This window comes from Gymnoscopelus microlampas (genome assembly GCF_963454915.1).
Source record: "Gymnoscopelus microlampas genome assembly, chromosome: 13".
Lineage (NCBI taxonomy): Eukaryota > Metazoa > Chordata > Actinopteri > Myctophiformes > Myctophidae > Gymnoscopelus > Gymnoscopelus microlampas.
The window spans coordinates 6,603,662-6,619,592 of NC_139950.1; the positions used below are offsets into that span (position 1 = coordinate 6,603,662).

The window sequence follows — 15,931 nt, forward strand, 5'->3', positions numbered from 1 at the left end:
TCTACATGTAAATGCATTTTAATGGGCACTTTTTTTTACCCTTTAACGGGAATTCCCGGGAAGCCCGGGAAAAGGTCTGAAAATTCCCGGGAATTAAAATTTGCTATTTCCCGGAAAATGTTAAACCCTAGTTGGCATGTTCAAAAGTACCACGCTACTTGAAAATTCAAATATACACTATACAAATGACTAATAAATATAAGATTACTCAAAATACTTCTCCTGACAACATGACACTTTGGTTTCCGATGTCAAAGTCTACAGAGACAAATATTTGAGTACTTCTAGACAAATAATCCTAAGGCATTTCCAGCCATGTGGCTTTTGTTTACTAAGTCAGGGCCTGTGTGACAGTGAATCGGAAACTGTGTATGGACCTTGCTGTGGTTTGTACTGAGGATAAGGACAATTGGGTGCAATGGGTGTGAAAGTGCCCTTAATGTGGATATCTTTCAACTAAAATAAATTATTTAAGTTGCACAAAACGTCTTTATAATAATTGCAGTGGAGTAAAAGTATAATATTTGCCTCTGAGATAACGATTCCTATAGCCGATTCAACGTTGTGTCGTAAATTACACAGACAGGAGGATCAAATGACCAAAGAAATGCATAGCATTTTTTTTTTTACACTAAGAGCGTGTGTCTAAACATGGTTTACTTGTTATACTGTAGGTGCGTCTGCTGGCTGAACCAGTGAAATCGGCTCGTAAGAGGAGGCAGGAGGCTCGGGTGAAGGCCCAAGCAGAGAAACTGGAGAAGAAGCTGGCGCTGGCCCAACTAACCCCCGGCAAAGTGAAAAGCGAGACCCCCAGTAAAGGTGGGAGAAGCCATGGTTGCGCTGCTCTTTTAGTCTCATCTAATAAGCCAGTGGTTCTCAACGTAGGTCTCTGGGAACCCCCAGGGGTCTCTGAGGGGATTCCAGGAGGGTCCCCAGCAAAATCAATATCAGTTTGACCACTTTAACCCTAATTTACTGAAGCTAATTGAAAATATATACAAGCTCACAACCTGTAAGCTTATAGATCTGCTATTTTTGAAATATTTGAAAAATTGTGAAAGTTTTTGACACATTTTGAATATTTTTTATCTTCTCTTATGGGGGTCCCTGGCACAAAATGTCTTAAGATGGGGGACCTCTGCCGAATACACAATAATACGCACATACATAATGCGTCAGTTGGTGGGGCCTTGACATGAAAATGTTTGAGAACCACTGAAATGAGCCAAGCATGTCTAAATGGATGTATTGGCCTATGTAATATCAGATGAATATAACAGATAATCTGTAAGATACTATGTTCTTTCTGTGGTGATGCGTTTCATCTTTTATTTTCCATTTCATTTTGTGTGAACGTAGGTCTGAAAGGCACTTCGGCAGCGCAGTCACCCGCGTTCAAAATGGAACCGCAGGACTACTACAGCTCTTACAGCCCGGCGGCCAGCGCGGGCCAGTACTTACCGGAGCAGAACCACCACAACCCAGCCAGCACTTACAACCAAAGCACCAGCAGCAGCAGCAGCAGCTACCCCAGCCCGGGCCCTGGGCTCATCCCCCATCACCACCACCCTGGCCTGTCGGCCTCACCGCACGGACACAATGGCTCCGCACTCAATCACCAGACAAAGGGATACGCCATGAGTACTTACTCTCCGGGGCCCGGCGACGTTCCCAAAAAGCCCTTCGCGGAGCGACTGGACCACGCACCTCCCCATAGAGTGGCCGAGTACCCCCCCCACGCGTTTAAGACAGAGCCCAGCGAGGTGCAGTGCTCTCCCCTGCACCCGCCCGGCGCTCCCCCTGCTCCCTCCTCCTCCTTCTCCCCCCTACCTACCTCCGAGGGTCTCTTCAGCAGGCTCAATGGGCTCCACAGGGGCGCGCAGGGGGAGGCCGGGCCGGCAGAGGCCAGGGGTCACGGCCTCCTCCTCGCGCCCCCCTCCTCCCTCCGCCCGTCCTTCCCTCAGACTCCGCCGCCTCTCCCTCTGGACGCGGAGGAGGAGGAGGAGGAGGACGTGAAGCAGGAGGAGGTGTGGTCGGACAGCGAGCACAACTTCCTGGACAACGACATCGGCGGGGTGGCGGTGGCGCCGTCGCACGGCTCCATCCTGATCGAGTGCGCGCGGCGCGAGCTGCACGCCACCACGCCCATCCTCCGGCCCGACCGCAGCCACCCCACGCGCATCTCCCTGGTCTTCTACCAGCACAAGTCCCTGAACGAGCCGGGCCACGGCATGGCCATGTGGGACGCCAAGATGGCCAGGCGGGAGCGCGAGCGCGAGGAGGAGGCGGAGAGGCTGGCCATGGGGCTGGACTACAGCCCGCTGCCCGACGCCGGGGGCGGGGGGAAAGGGCGGGGCCGGGGCCGGGGAGGAGGAGGAGCAGGGGCGGCGACGGCGGCGGAAGAGGACGAGGACGAGGACGGCGGACAGGTTCACGAGGACAGGGTGACGAGAGTGCCCACCCGTCAGGCGTGGACGCGTCCGCGCGACGGCGTCATTACCGTGTCCCCCTACGCTCTCACCCAGGTCACGGGCCCCTATAACCGCTGGACTTAGGAGTGAGTGTTTTTCACCACTCTCTCTCTCTCTCTTTCTGATACACACACACACACACACACACGCACACGCACACACACACACATTTAGATTACTTGTGAGGACATCAACATTTTAGAAATGGCGATGGCACCTGTGCTCAACTAAGTGTAAATCGGGCAAAAATTCAACCCTAACCTCTAAATGTCTAACAATCCTAATCCTAACCCTAAACCCAACCTGAGCCTACAAATCTTTTATTAACCACAAAGACAACCATTTCTCTCACACTGTCAAATTCTACCATACCTGTTGGGACACTTGGCCCTCGCAGGTATAGTAATACAAGTAACACACACCCACACAGACACACAGACACACACACACACACACACACACACACACACACACACACACACACACACACACACACACACACACACACACACACACACACACACACACACACACACACACCTTACACCCTGTGCTTCTGCCTTACCTCAACCGATTTCAAAACGTTCTGCTCACGTTTTTTTTTTTTTTACAAATGTCATTTTAACCGTGCTTTTCTAATCTGGGTTTTCTCCTTTTTCCTCGTCTCGTCTTTCCTCCTCTGCCTTCAAAGTGGTGAGAAAGACCAAAGTGTGTGGGCTTTTTAACTGTGACTTTAGGTGTTGGTTTTTATTGTAAAAAGAAAAAACACATGGTGCTTTGAAGCATTTTAAAAGACATTTTCAAACTGGGTTCTTTTTTTATATACATATATATATATACCTGATAACGAAGAACAAAAAGAAAAAAAGAAAGATGTGATTATTTATTCTGATCATGACAGTTTCTATTTAATTTCTGGTGTAAGCCTGTTTACTGCAAAATGTCTCTGATAATGTTAACCTGCATTATGTTGACACTCTGATTTTCTTTTGGTTTTGTTTTACAACTAGATCTATGGTTGTTTCAACCAGCGGTGCTCTTTTCATAAAAATACAAAAAAATAAAAACTATTTTATGGGTTTATACATTGGTGCCATTTGAACTGTAACCTTTGTTAAAAACCACTTAAACCCTATTATACTTAGTTGACCGGGGTCCCCCAGGGCTCTGTACTAGGTCCACTAGTGTTTCCCTCTACACCAAATCTCTTCGCCGAGAATAGCTGATCTAAAACTTGAGAGTTTTTAGATCGGCTATTGTTCGCCCCCCCGAATGGAGCTCAACAGAGAGTTTCTGGAAGTAAAAAATCCCATTCCTTTTCTCCATAGAGGTTTTTTATTATCAGCTATAATGTTGCAACAATCCATTACAGATTTACCTCGAGGGTCCTGGTTGTAAAACGATAATACTATAATGAAACTAGTTTTAAGGAAAACATGTTTGATTACCGGTGTCATGGATAAATACCCAAAACCTACCCACAACAACCCGACATCTCTGAAAATGACTACCCAGTCAACTACAATGGTTTACAGTACTATCAACAATATAAAGACTATAATAAAGACAACAACAAACAAACAAAAGAGGCAAGCTAAACGATTGTTTAGGCTGTAAGCATTGCATATGAGCAATGGCTTATGAGAGAAGTAGTTCCAATATTCTTAATTTATGTACACAGTCTTGTACCTTTTTTGCTTTTTAAAATTTGTTAATATTTCTATATGAATAGAATCAAATATTTTATTGCCAGGATGCTGGTTGACTTGATTCCAGGCTTAAAACTCTAAATATAACTCTGAAACATCTAAGCAGACAACTATGGAGAAAAGGAATGGGATATTCTACCTCTGGAAACAGCGCCGCCCGGCGGCGACTGTTGCGCTCCGTAGCTGTAGGGACGCTATAGGGTTCGAGTGGTTAGGTGAACGCATTGCATCACGTAACATAGAGGAAAAGACTAATATTCATACATGCATTTTTTACTACAGCTGATGTCACATGTAGCATGGTGCTCTTCCTTCACATGCCTCTGAAACACATTGGCGCTCAATGAAGGAGGTGTGCTTCATCGTATCGTTTGTTTCATTTAAGTTGAGGTTGTGTCTTTTGTTCGTTGTACACAGATATGTATGGCATATTGAGAAGCACTTTTTTAAATTTTTCTTTTTTAATAAACTTGAAAAAGGTCGTGAACCATAGGCCTACATATGTATGGACAGATAGAGATATACTATATACCTGTACGTATATGACAGCTTTGTGTGAAACCTCTCCTCTTTCACAGTATTTCCGCATTTATCGACTTTTTGTTCTGCAATTTGATTAAGCTACAATTGGTGGAAATGATCTACATATCGAATGGCATTCAGCCTCGTTCAATACCAAGCAATTTGCGAAATGCTGAAACAACAAAGTGCTTAATGTAGTCGTCACTTAATTCATGTTCACTTTTTGGAAAATGCATAGGGCACAAGTGGTGAAAAGAATACATAAACCATAGGATTCAAAGGTTTTTTTAAAAATCAGGACTTACTGTATGTTTATACTGTTTTTACTAATGAGGCTGTCCTTTCCAGAATGCAAAATGTGTCATTTATCTCATCAGGATATTTTTCAGTTATTTATACTATGTCAGTGGATGCTAAACTAACTATATTCATTTTATATCGTTCTGTTTTCTTTTTTTTTGCTGGAAAACCACTCAGTCACATCCCACTACACAAGATCTAAGGATAATTCCAGGTGCTGTATTCTTGTGAAGACTTTGTATACAGATTTATATTTCACAGGGTCTCAATAAGGCATACAGGGTTTGTGACAGCTTTTTATTATCGTTCTCCATTAAAAAAAGAATAAAATAAACAATACAGGCTGACAAATTGAACTGGCCCAACACACTGGCAACAAACATTTTCACTGAGAATCTTTTTTTTTTAAATTGTTTATCTTTTACACATTGTTTTCATCATGGTGCTAATCTGATATGATATCAAGGTGCATTTATTGACACCAGTTCACTGAACTGGTCTTACATTATTAAGGTGCTGGTAATGGTGCTCGTTGCATGATCATCGTATACTTTCTGCATATCGTCACTGTCTCGTGGAAACCTTGTATGTCCAAGAGTGTTACTTTTCATGGAAATGGAAATAGGAGCCTGTGTTTCAATGGATCCAATGTAGTTAGTATTGAGTCACAAGCACTTGTTAATACTTTTTCATTGGTTCAATATTTATGAAACCCACAGACACTTAGCTTTAACTTAAAAAGTTCACAACATGTTGCGATGTGTCGTGAGCGTGCACTGTAGATTGGCTATTTTTGCTACTTTTATGGGACACTAATTATGAACTAATTATGATGAACGTAGCGGCATTCATTTTCAAAGAAATACAATTATAATTACATAAACAGTTGAAATATGGAGATAGAAGGTTTCTGCCCGACAGCAACAATATGGTTCCACATAAGGGTTGTTTGAAAAACCACACTGTCAAACCCTGAATGTTAACTCTTGACAGTGTACACATGGACCATTACTTTTACTCCATTTGTACACTCTCAGAGTGAAATCATACTGTGTATTTTCTCGTTCACTAGGATACACAAAACAGAGGTCACTGGTAAACTGTACACTGAATCATCAGTTGTTGCAAATATAATTAAAGAGGTGGACTATATCTTAAACATGACAGTCTGAGGTTCAAAGGTCTTCCGCTGATAATAACCAAACTCACCAACCATGCACAGGAAATATGTTCAACAAACAATCTCACATAATATATACATACTACAATGAATGTAAAAAACACAAATAAAAAATCACAAACCAGCTTTGTCGTAGGAAACACTTTTTTGGGGGGGACAGAAATTATGTCACATAAGGAAAGGTAATACATGTTTTCTTTGTTTTTATTGGAGGAGTCAACGTTGTACACCTGCATTGAAAGTCTTTGTATCAAGGAGGAACTAACAAGCACCAGCATTTAAATATCTGAGGTTTTTCTGAGTTGAAATTTGTGTAAATATACGTATGTGAACCAGATTGTTTTTCACTGTACTGTTAATGGTGTGTAGACAATGGATGATCTCGCTTATTTTGAAACTGAATTACTGTATGTTGCTGAAATTATATCCATTTTAGACTTGAGAAGAGACTAAATTTAGCATTCCTTTTATGGATGGCTGATCTCTTTCGGGATTGTGAAATAAAGACATATTTATATTTTGGACTTGATCATGATTTTGTCTTGTTTGATTTTGTTGCCGTGTCTGCAGAAATGTGGGTTGACTAATTTAAGACTATTCCATAAAAAAGGCCTGTTGGATCATGTGCACATGCTGAGTTTATTTCATTGTGTTTTGAGACACTTTTTTTTTTTATGTCAAGGACCCCCAAATGAATATGTAATTGGCCACAGGCCCCCCATCTGAAAAAAGAATTGTGCCAGGGACAAGATTTGTGTTCTCAAAATGTTTCCAAAATATTCCAAACCTTTCTAAAATATTCAGCAAGATTATTTTTGTTTTTAAATAGCAGATCTATAAGCTCACAACGCGTTGTGAGCTTGTAGGTCTGCCAGCTATTTTCAAATAGCCGATGTAGTTGTTAAAGTGGATAAACTGATTAGGTTGACTTGATCAGGGTCCCCATTTTGCTGGGGACCCCCTAGAACCCCCTCAATGACCCCCGGGGGTCCCTGGAGCCCATTTTAAGAACCACTGGAGCAGGCTGTGGGCTTTCTGTGTCCATTATGAGAAACAGTGCACGTTATAGACCACAGGAGGGCGCCAGGTAACTACAATTGTACACACAGTGGTCATTTAGCTTCTAGAAAGAGACTAAACACAGCACTATTATTCAACTCAAAAGTAAGATAAATAGTGGTTCCTCCTAGTCCTACTAGTCAGTGGTGTAAAGTAACTACGTACATTTACTAAAGCACAATGTTGAGGTATTAATTATTCCTTTACTCGAGTATTTCGAATTTTCAGTACTTTTACTTCTACTCCACTATATCTATCTCAGAGGTAAATATTATACTTTTTACTCCACTACAATATTATTTTTACTTGAATTACTAGTTGTAGATTTTGATTATTATTACAAAACATACATTAACCACTTTAGCCCTATATACATTTTGGCCATTTGAAAATAGCCGATCTACAAGCTCACAATGTGTTACCTTTTTACCTTCACTCAGGTTAATTTTGAATTCCGGACTTTTAATTGTAACAGAGCATTTCTACATTGCAGTATTGATACTTTTACTTAAGTAAAATAATTGAATTTGAGTACTTTTTCCACCACTGTTCCTAGTACCACTACGTCATACAGGCGGAACTGATCACTGCGCAGCTGTTGTTCAGGGACGGACCATTATAGTGAGCGGACACTTAAATTGAGGCTTGTTTGGTGGAGTGTTTAGTTTTCAAACTTGTTTTATTTCACTACAAAGTCTCATAAAGACACAATAACCCTCCTTCTGTAATACAGTCAGTGGGGTGTGTGTTTAAGATGACGTTTTTCTTTGGTGATTCAGATCTGTTCCTTTTAACAAGTAGCAAGAAAACAAAAGTAGTCAGCTATTATACATAATAAAGACAACAAAGTGTAGTCTGAATGCAGTGGTGGAAAAAGTAAGAATAATTGTTTTACTTAAGTAAAAGTATCAATATTGCTATGCAGATACACTGTATACTCTGTTACAAGTAAAAGTCTGGTATTAAAAAATATACTTGAGTAAACGTATTGGTATCAGAATGTACTTAAAGTGCCAAAAGTAGAAAGTACTCATTATGCAGAAATGTCCCGTTTCACAAGTTTTCAAATGTATAAAACATCTTTTGAAAATAGCAGATCTACAAGCTCACTAATGTGTCGCGATGCAACACATGAGCTTGTCGATCTGCTATTTTCAAATGGCCGAAATATATTATATAGGGCTGAAGTAGGTAATCTAAATCCATATGTAACTAGTAACTAAACGTTTTTTTTAAATTGTGATGGAGTAAAATTATAATATTTGCCTCTGAGATGTAGTGGAGTAAAAGTATTGAAAATTGGAAGTAAAATTACCTCAAAATTGTACTTAAGTACAGTACTTGAGTAAATGCACTTAGTTACTTTACACCACTGTCTGAATGTTTATTTTGTGATATATTTCATTTCATTTTAGACCGATGAATTGTGATTGACCTATCAGAATCAAGCATTCAATCAAATTGTGTATAAACAAGTACACATGATATATGGTCATGTATTTACCTTTTTGCTTATAAAAGAATGTCAATCAATTCCATTTCACCAGTATGACTGTCAGTAACGGGGCCAATTAGTCACAACACGTTATTAATGAACCTATTCCATTACATAAACGTGTTTGTATCCACAACGTCTGATCAAACTATGAAATGGCATTAACGTGGAGATCATATTTTACCAGCATTGTTACCTACCGGTAATTACATGCACACTGGTGTTTATTGTCCAAGGTTTTTGTTTGAATCCAGGTGTGTCCCCTCATCCTGCACACCAGATCAGTGTGATATTGATTGTGAAGGGCAGCTGAGGACCTGGACAGCATGAACAGCACTGTTGGTCAGGAAGCCCGGCTCCCTCGTTCGGGCTACCCTGGGGAAGGTGAGCATAGCGTGGAAGCTGGACGCTATCATCGACAACGCACACACACAGAGATATAGTGGGGCCATAGAGCAGGACGGGAAATGATAGATTCATCTACTCCTTGGGGAAACACTACAATAGACTTGGAGTGTCTTTTGAGCCGGGAGCCATGAAGATGAGACACATGATGGTCGCTCTGCTCGTTCAGTAGTCTAATTAACTGTGATGTAACAACAGCTCATTACACTAAGGACTCTTTCTGACATCACATCAGTGACATGGTTACTGTGTGTTCTTATTATTTATTTTGTCCTGCATGATGCAAGCTTTGTTGAGGGTGTATGTTGTCTGCTTTTGTTCTTCATTGATGGCGTTTCTTTTGAGCGTGATGTCTTTTACCCTGCTGTATCTTCAGTACTTTTGTCACTGGGGCAGCCCAGAGCACGCGCGCGCACACACACACACCACTCAGCTGAGTCAAATGACTAATTGATCACCAGCTGGATTGGAAGTGACTGTTCAATATTGTTGTGTTGCATGTTGCCTCTGTGTACAAATTACATTTTTAAGTAACACATACTAAGGACTGGAAGGGTTTTAAACCTCTTTATTTATTGACACTGCGTGTAAGTTAAATTATGTGTTGGTCAATTGTCTCTCCTTTGCAGTGCTGGCAATCCTGTTGATTGGAAGGGGCCAAGCAATGTAGAGGAGGAGGGGTGTTTGTTCATAATTTTGTTTTATGTTTTGTCTTATTTAATACTCTGTGAATGAATTGGCGCCGGGGAAACAGTTGAATTTGTTTTTAAATTCCTTAATGCTTAATAGTAATTGTATAAGATAATTCATGGGCTAGCCATGTTTGAGTTAATTGGGTTACCAATTACTGATTATGGTATGGTTTGCCTCGCCTGTTTAAAAGGCATGCATGCTACTTGTGAAGGGAGTTCAGTTTGGCTTGAGGCTAGCTAGGGACATTGTCAGGGGAGAGCTGCCAGGGTGGAAGGTTTTTGCCTGTTCACAGTATCTTGAGTTCCTGATTTGTTGTTTTCCTTAGGTTCAGTTTTCAAGTGTTAATTTCTGTTTCCTATTCTTAAAACTTTGTTTTGGCCAGTCTTTATTTTTGAAGTATTCTTGCCCGTGCTTGCACTGTGAAATCTGCTCTGAATGTTTATAGGTAAATACAATTCCAAAAGAACTGCATTAGTGGACTGGACTTGTCTACTTTTTTGAGCCTTGTGCCATCGGCCAACCTTTCACAACTTTCTCTTGCCCTGTAACTATATCTTAACTGCCTGATTATGGATCCCACCAACGCTCCAGGATATAGACCCGCCTTACCTATCTGATTGGCTCCCTGGCAGGCATAGTTTTACTGAGGTTAGGGTTAAGGTTAGGTTCAGGCATAGTCTTACTGAGGTTAGGGTTAGGGTTAAGGTTAGGTATATGCATAGTTGCAAAAACGAGAACTGTCAATCACAGCGACCACTGACCAATCACAGCGGGTTTGCCCAGACCTGGCGTGGGATCCATAATAACGCATCTTAACTGCTGTGCTGCCTCTGGTGGCCCCCGTGGATCAATAAAGGTTTTATCTTATCTTGCAGTGACAACTGACGGGGCCAACGAACGTCACTGTGGTGCAGTCTGACTTCCCTATGTGTCTCTGATACACAGGATATGTACAGGTAATAATCTGACCTTGCCTTAATGTTTGTTTGGAAAATCATGAATCTGTTGTCAATTATTGTCTTCTCTCCACTACTCTACTGTGTTGTGCAAAGAACTACGTACTATAGTGTTTGAAGTACACTGGAGAAGCATGGTGTCAGAACTGTCCTGTCGCTCACCCAGGTAATTAAATCATGTGTAATCACTATTCATACTTAATTATTGGCTCATTGTTGTACCGTATCAGTGTACTTGACACATTTGCTCTTTATCCCATAGATATTTCCCCACAGAGTGAAACTAGAGCCCAGTGCCAAAGCCAGCCCTAAACTGTGAACATCCAGCTATCTGCTAGAGTGGCTTTCAATGATGCTTTATTTTTTCAAGTACACAAGGTACTGTAAGTTGATGAGTAAGAGTCACTTTATTGTTAACAAAGGGAAGTCACACAGCTCGTAGTCATGATGCTTTTTCCCACTTTATTTTGAGCACAAACCAACGTTTCGACTACAGTCTTCTTCAGGGTTTTGAGTTCATACCTGAACATCAAAAGCTACAGTGATCAACACGTTGGTATAGTGACCATGTTTTTTTTGTTATTCTCTTAGATTTTGTCATCACTCTGGCTCCAGTCTTTGTCCAAGGACCAATAAGCTTTTGCCAACAGTACCTCCAGCCAACCATCCTTCACTCACTTTGGGAGGGAACATGACGGCAAACTCATCAGGTTAGTATAACTACTTAATTATAACACTTATTTATCGACACTAGAGTTCCGATACCAGTATGTTAAAAGCGTCCGATACTGCCTAAAATGCTGGTATCTGTGAGTATGCCAGTCTATGCCATTCCGACACCAAGTCATGTATCACATGATATGTCATTTACAGTAATCAATTATTTTGTATTTTGAATGCTTCAGTTGATGTTGCATGACTGTTTTATACAGTGGTTGGTTCTCAAAAAATGTTTAATTTCAAGGACCCCCATAACTCTGACAGGGTCTATTTGGTTCGGTTCGGGTGCATTCGGTTCCATGTGTACACCCTCAGAGTTACAGACCTGTAAGAGTCCACTGTCCTATATATTTTAAATGACTCACTGGTATCGGATCGGTACTCTGTATCTACCGGTACATCTCTAATCGACACACAAAGGCTGTAATAGGCTCTGTGCATTACTGTAGCAAGGAGGTTCCAGACCCAAAAGTCACCACTAGATAGATGGTGGTGATGCAGCACTGTCATCATCTGGAGTGGGCACAGAACAGAACCTTGAACCTACTCAGACAAAATGATAGAGAAATATATTTCCTGGTGGAAATGCAGAATGCATATTAATGGAGAAATATAATACCAAGTGGAAATGTCCATTGTGGTGATTGTGTATTTGCATGAATATCATGCAAAGGTCATTTAAACTTGGTTTAAGTTTTAACAGCTCATCTAGAATGTCTAGTCTGTCACTTAGCAGAGACTGTGGGTTTTAACTGCATTGTCTTAAGCCTTAAATGCATTCGCAAATGTCCAGTGTTAGGTATGCAGTTGTTTAGTCCTTTAGTAACAGTTGTCTGTCATAAATTGTCAGATATATTTATTTTGCACAAAGCAGGAGGTACAGTAGCTAAATCACAAATACAGAAACCTTTGATGTACTAGATGTTATGCCGTTTTTGGAAAAATCTTGAAAGTGTGAGAACTACTGATTTCGAAGGCATTTGTAGAATCAGCCTCAGGTCTTAATGGGTTAAATGTTACTGTAATGTGCACGCGCACTGACATTCTGAATGAACGTTAATGTAAGTTCACATGCACGTGCACACATACACAGTCAGTTCTGAAGAGAACAGATTTATCTGCAGTCTGAACGGTGTCACTCACTGTAACAGACTGTTCCAAAAGCACATGCATGAACAGAGGAAAAACATGGGGGTGAAAGGTTGTTATTGAGCCAAGCAATTAACAGTCAATTAGTCTAATAAATGAAATGCTAAACTCAGAGCTTTTAACCCATTAAGACTGGGAACGCATCTGTGCCATTTTAGATTTTGTTGGGCTATGAAAAAAATAGCAGATATACAAGATCTGCTATTTTTTTTAAATCGTCGTGAAAATGTGTGCAAATCTTTGTGTGTGTGTGTGTGTATATATATATATATATATATATATATATATATATATATATATATATATATATATATATATATTTCTCTTTAAAGCTAACATTTGTAACTCCAATATTTGCTTCTGGGGATTCTTTAATGTCTTCTAAATCTCTAATAGTTTTTTTTCTCTATCAATTTTTTTTGTTACTATAATATCAGTGGTGCTCAAAACGTTTTCATGTCAAGGACCCCAAAGATTATATGTATTTGGCCGCGGGTCCTCATCTCAAAATATGTTGTTCCAGGCACCCCCCCCCCAGAAGCAAAGATTTGAGTTAAAAATGTTTGCTTTCAAAAATATATATATACAAAGATTTGCACATTTTCCACGATTTTTCAAATAATAGCAGATCTACAAGCTCATAGTGCGGCACTCGGCTCATAGTGCGGCACCCGTGCTATGAGCTTGTAGATCTGCTATTTTTTTGAATAGCCAAACTGAAATTGATATCGGTTGGTATCAGTCTTGGCAAAATTTGTAAAAGCACTTATTTAACCCTCTTTTAAAGGCCTGTCCAAGGATCTGCTATTTTTTTGAATAGCCAAACTGAAATTGATATCGGTTGGTATCAGTCTTGGCAAAATTTGTAAAAGCACTTATTTAACCCTCTTTTAAAGGCCTGTCCAAGGAATTGGATGCACTTGGGAAGGAGCATGGCTGTGAGGAGAAGAAGAGGTGTGTCCGCCATCACCAACCACATGCAGAACCTCCAGCACCACGGCCACCCCTTGAAGACACAGCATGATTTACTGTAGACCAAGTGAGACGTTTACATGTCTGTCTACAGCATTTTGATAATGATACTGAAATCCTACATGTTAAAAACTGTCAAGAGTAGCCAAAATAACCACCTTTAGTCATTTTTATTTCATTGATTTTAGTGTTTTAGTTTTATTTAGACGTCATATTAAGACAGGAATTAAAACAGTGTTATGTAAAACAAAAACAAAAAAAAACAACGGTCAATATATGTGGCACATAGAAAATTATGATTTGTACTGCAATGTGCAACAATTCCACCAAATGTACTAGTCACTTCTTTAGGAGCCAAACCTTCTCTGTTTCAGCTGCAGGAACCACTAGCCAAAACAGGAACTATGTCATTAGCTTCTGTATGCATTAACATCTCCACATAAAAAAAAATCTCGATCCTGGTCTCCATGTCATTATCCTGCTGAGGGTCCATCTCCATGCCGTTCTGGCTGGCGTTTTCCTCTGGGGTGTCCATGTCGGCGGCGGTCTCTGGTGGGTCTGAGTTGCCAGCCATGTCGACGGTCTGACTGGATCTGAACATTAAAGGGTGTAATATCATCGAGTGCATCAGACTTATGGGGTCCTTAAATTGCAAACCTATGTCGCTTTAAAGCCAACTTATACATCAATATGCAGTGCTTTTGCTTGACAAAAATGACAACCGACTTTTTCAATTTGAAATACTTTTCTCTAACACAAGTTGAAAGGGTTGTGTGTATGGTGTGTATTGATGTATAGCCTTAAGAGTCTTATAGTCGGGGTGCCATGAAACTACAACTACAGGGTATACAAAAACAAGGGATTTAAGGCGATGAACCAAGTTAACCCTATGACAGATTAGATTACCAGAACCAACAAAAACCTATTCAACACTTCATTATATCAGCATGCATGTAGAGCAAATGCACAACGTGTGCTGGCATTATCAATACTTTACAAAAGTGCTACACGACTACAGTATATTAAATTTAGGACCGCAGACCTCCATTTTTACGCTGTGATTGGTGCTGACAAACAGGCAGTGTTCCAATGCTGAATTGGAACGTGGTTGCACTGTATGTGTTCATGCACGCCGTGCAAGGCCGTGCAAGAGCACAAGATAATGACTTACGTTTTGCTGGTGGTTCATTGCTTTTGAATTCCCAGCTGATCTTGCCCTCGGCCTTGCACCTCGAACTTGCCCTCTACCTTTAACTTCGGGATGGGGAGGCTCCCCGAGGACTGTTGGACCATCTCGGTGGCTGTCTCGGCGCCTTTCTTAACACATGTTCGAAATGATACTGGTCTCCAGTTTACCTGCACAACAGATTCAATCATATCAGCCTACTGAGATTTTCAGCAAGCACCTAATGCACAGCAACCATAATACTCCTGCCATAGGCACATACCTCCTTGGCCAGCAGTTTGGCACTCTAGCACGCTGCTAGTGTCCTGACAAACTAGAAAAGATGACCATATTACACCAGTCCTAAAATCTTTACATTGGCTACCAGTCCCCCAGAGAATTGATTTTAAAATGTTGTTACTTGACTATAAATGTCTCTGTGGCTCTGGGCCCAGCTACATCTTAGACATGCTGGAGCCATATGAACCTCCTAGAACCCTTAGGTCCCTTAGGTCGGGGGTTCCCAAAGTAGGGGAGACTGACGTGGGGGCGCGAAATTATTTTGGGTCATTAAAAAAAAAAAAAAAATTAAAACTTTTTTCAATAGAATGGAGGAATTACCATCTAAAATGATCACAAATGGTACATTTTACCATTTTAACAGATTACAAATGCGCACCGAACGTGCAAGTTTATGTGCATAAATGACCTCCAGGTTTAGGTGGGGTCGTGAGTCAATTTCCACCTTATTTTGGGGTCGCGGGCTGAAAAGTTTGGGAACCCATGCCTTATGTCATCTGGGGCCCCCTGAAACGGTACCCTACAACCAAGAGGCCAAGATTCAATATTGATATATCATCTGTTTCATAACAGATGATATATCAAGACGGTACAAGTTGAGGGTGTACAACTCACTTTGCACATTGGGCTTGAAAATCTTCCATCAAGCTAAACAATACATTTCAGGCGGATAAGTAATATAACACGAATTTAATCGGCAAAATGCGCTTTATATAGATAAGATAAGGAGTTCTTAACAAACATGAGGTTAAATTCGTTCTTCCGTTATGCCACTAAAATGTGGAATGCCCTACCAACACAGCCATCAAAAAGTGTGACTCCCTTACCCTCCTTC

The 15,931-nt window shown here is 40.8% G+C and overlaps 1 protein-coding gene and 1 long non-coding RNA gene across 2 annotated transcripts in view; both read left to right on the forward strand.

The window, feature by feature from the left end:
* Positions 1–6,711, forward strand: part of tet1 (tet methylcytosine dioxygenase 1) — a 73,704-nt gene extending 66,993 nt beyond the window's left edge. The window contains exons 19-20 of the mRNA XM_084077135.1: positions 675–819; positions 1,360–6,711. Coding sequence (XP_083933261.1) covers positions 675–819; positions 1,360–2,555 — 1,341 coding nt within the window. The 3' untranslated portion in view covers positions 2,556–6,711. The remainder of the gene's footprint in view (positions 1–674; positions 820–1,359) is intronic.
* Positions 6,712–7,893: 1,182 nt separating this feature from the next.
* LOC311058869 lies at positions 7,894–14,006 on the forward strand. The gene is made up of 7 exons (XR_014602088.1): positions 7,894–8,117; positions 8,991–9,120; positions 10,710–10,790; positions 10,887–10,956; positions 11,053–11,168; positions 11,382–11,500; positions 13,556–14,006. It is a non-coding gene; the product is annotated as an uncharacterized lncRNA (long non-coding RNA).
* The last annotated feature ends 1,925 nt before the right edge of the window (positions 14,007–15,931 follow it).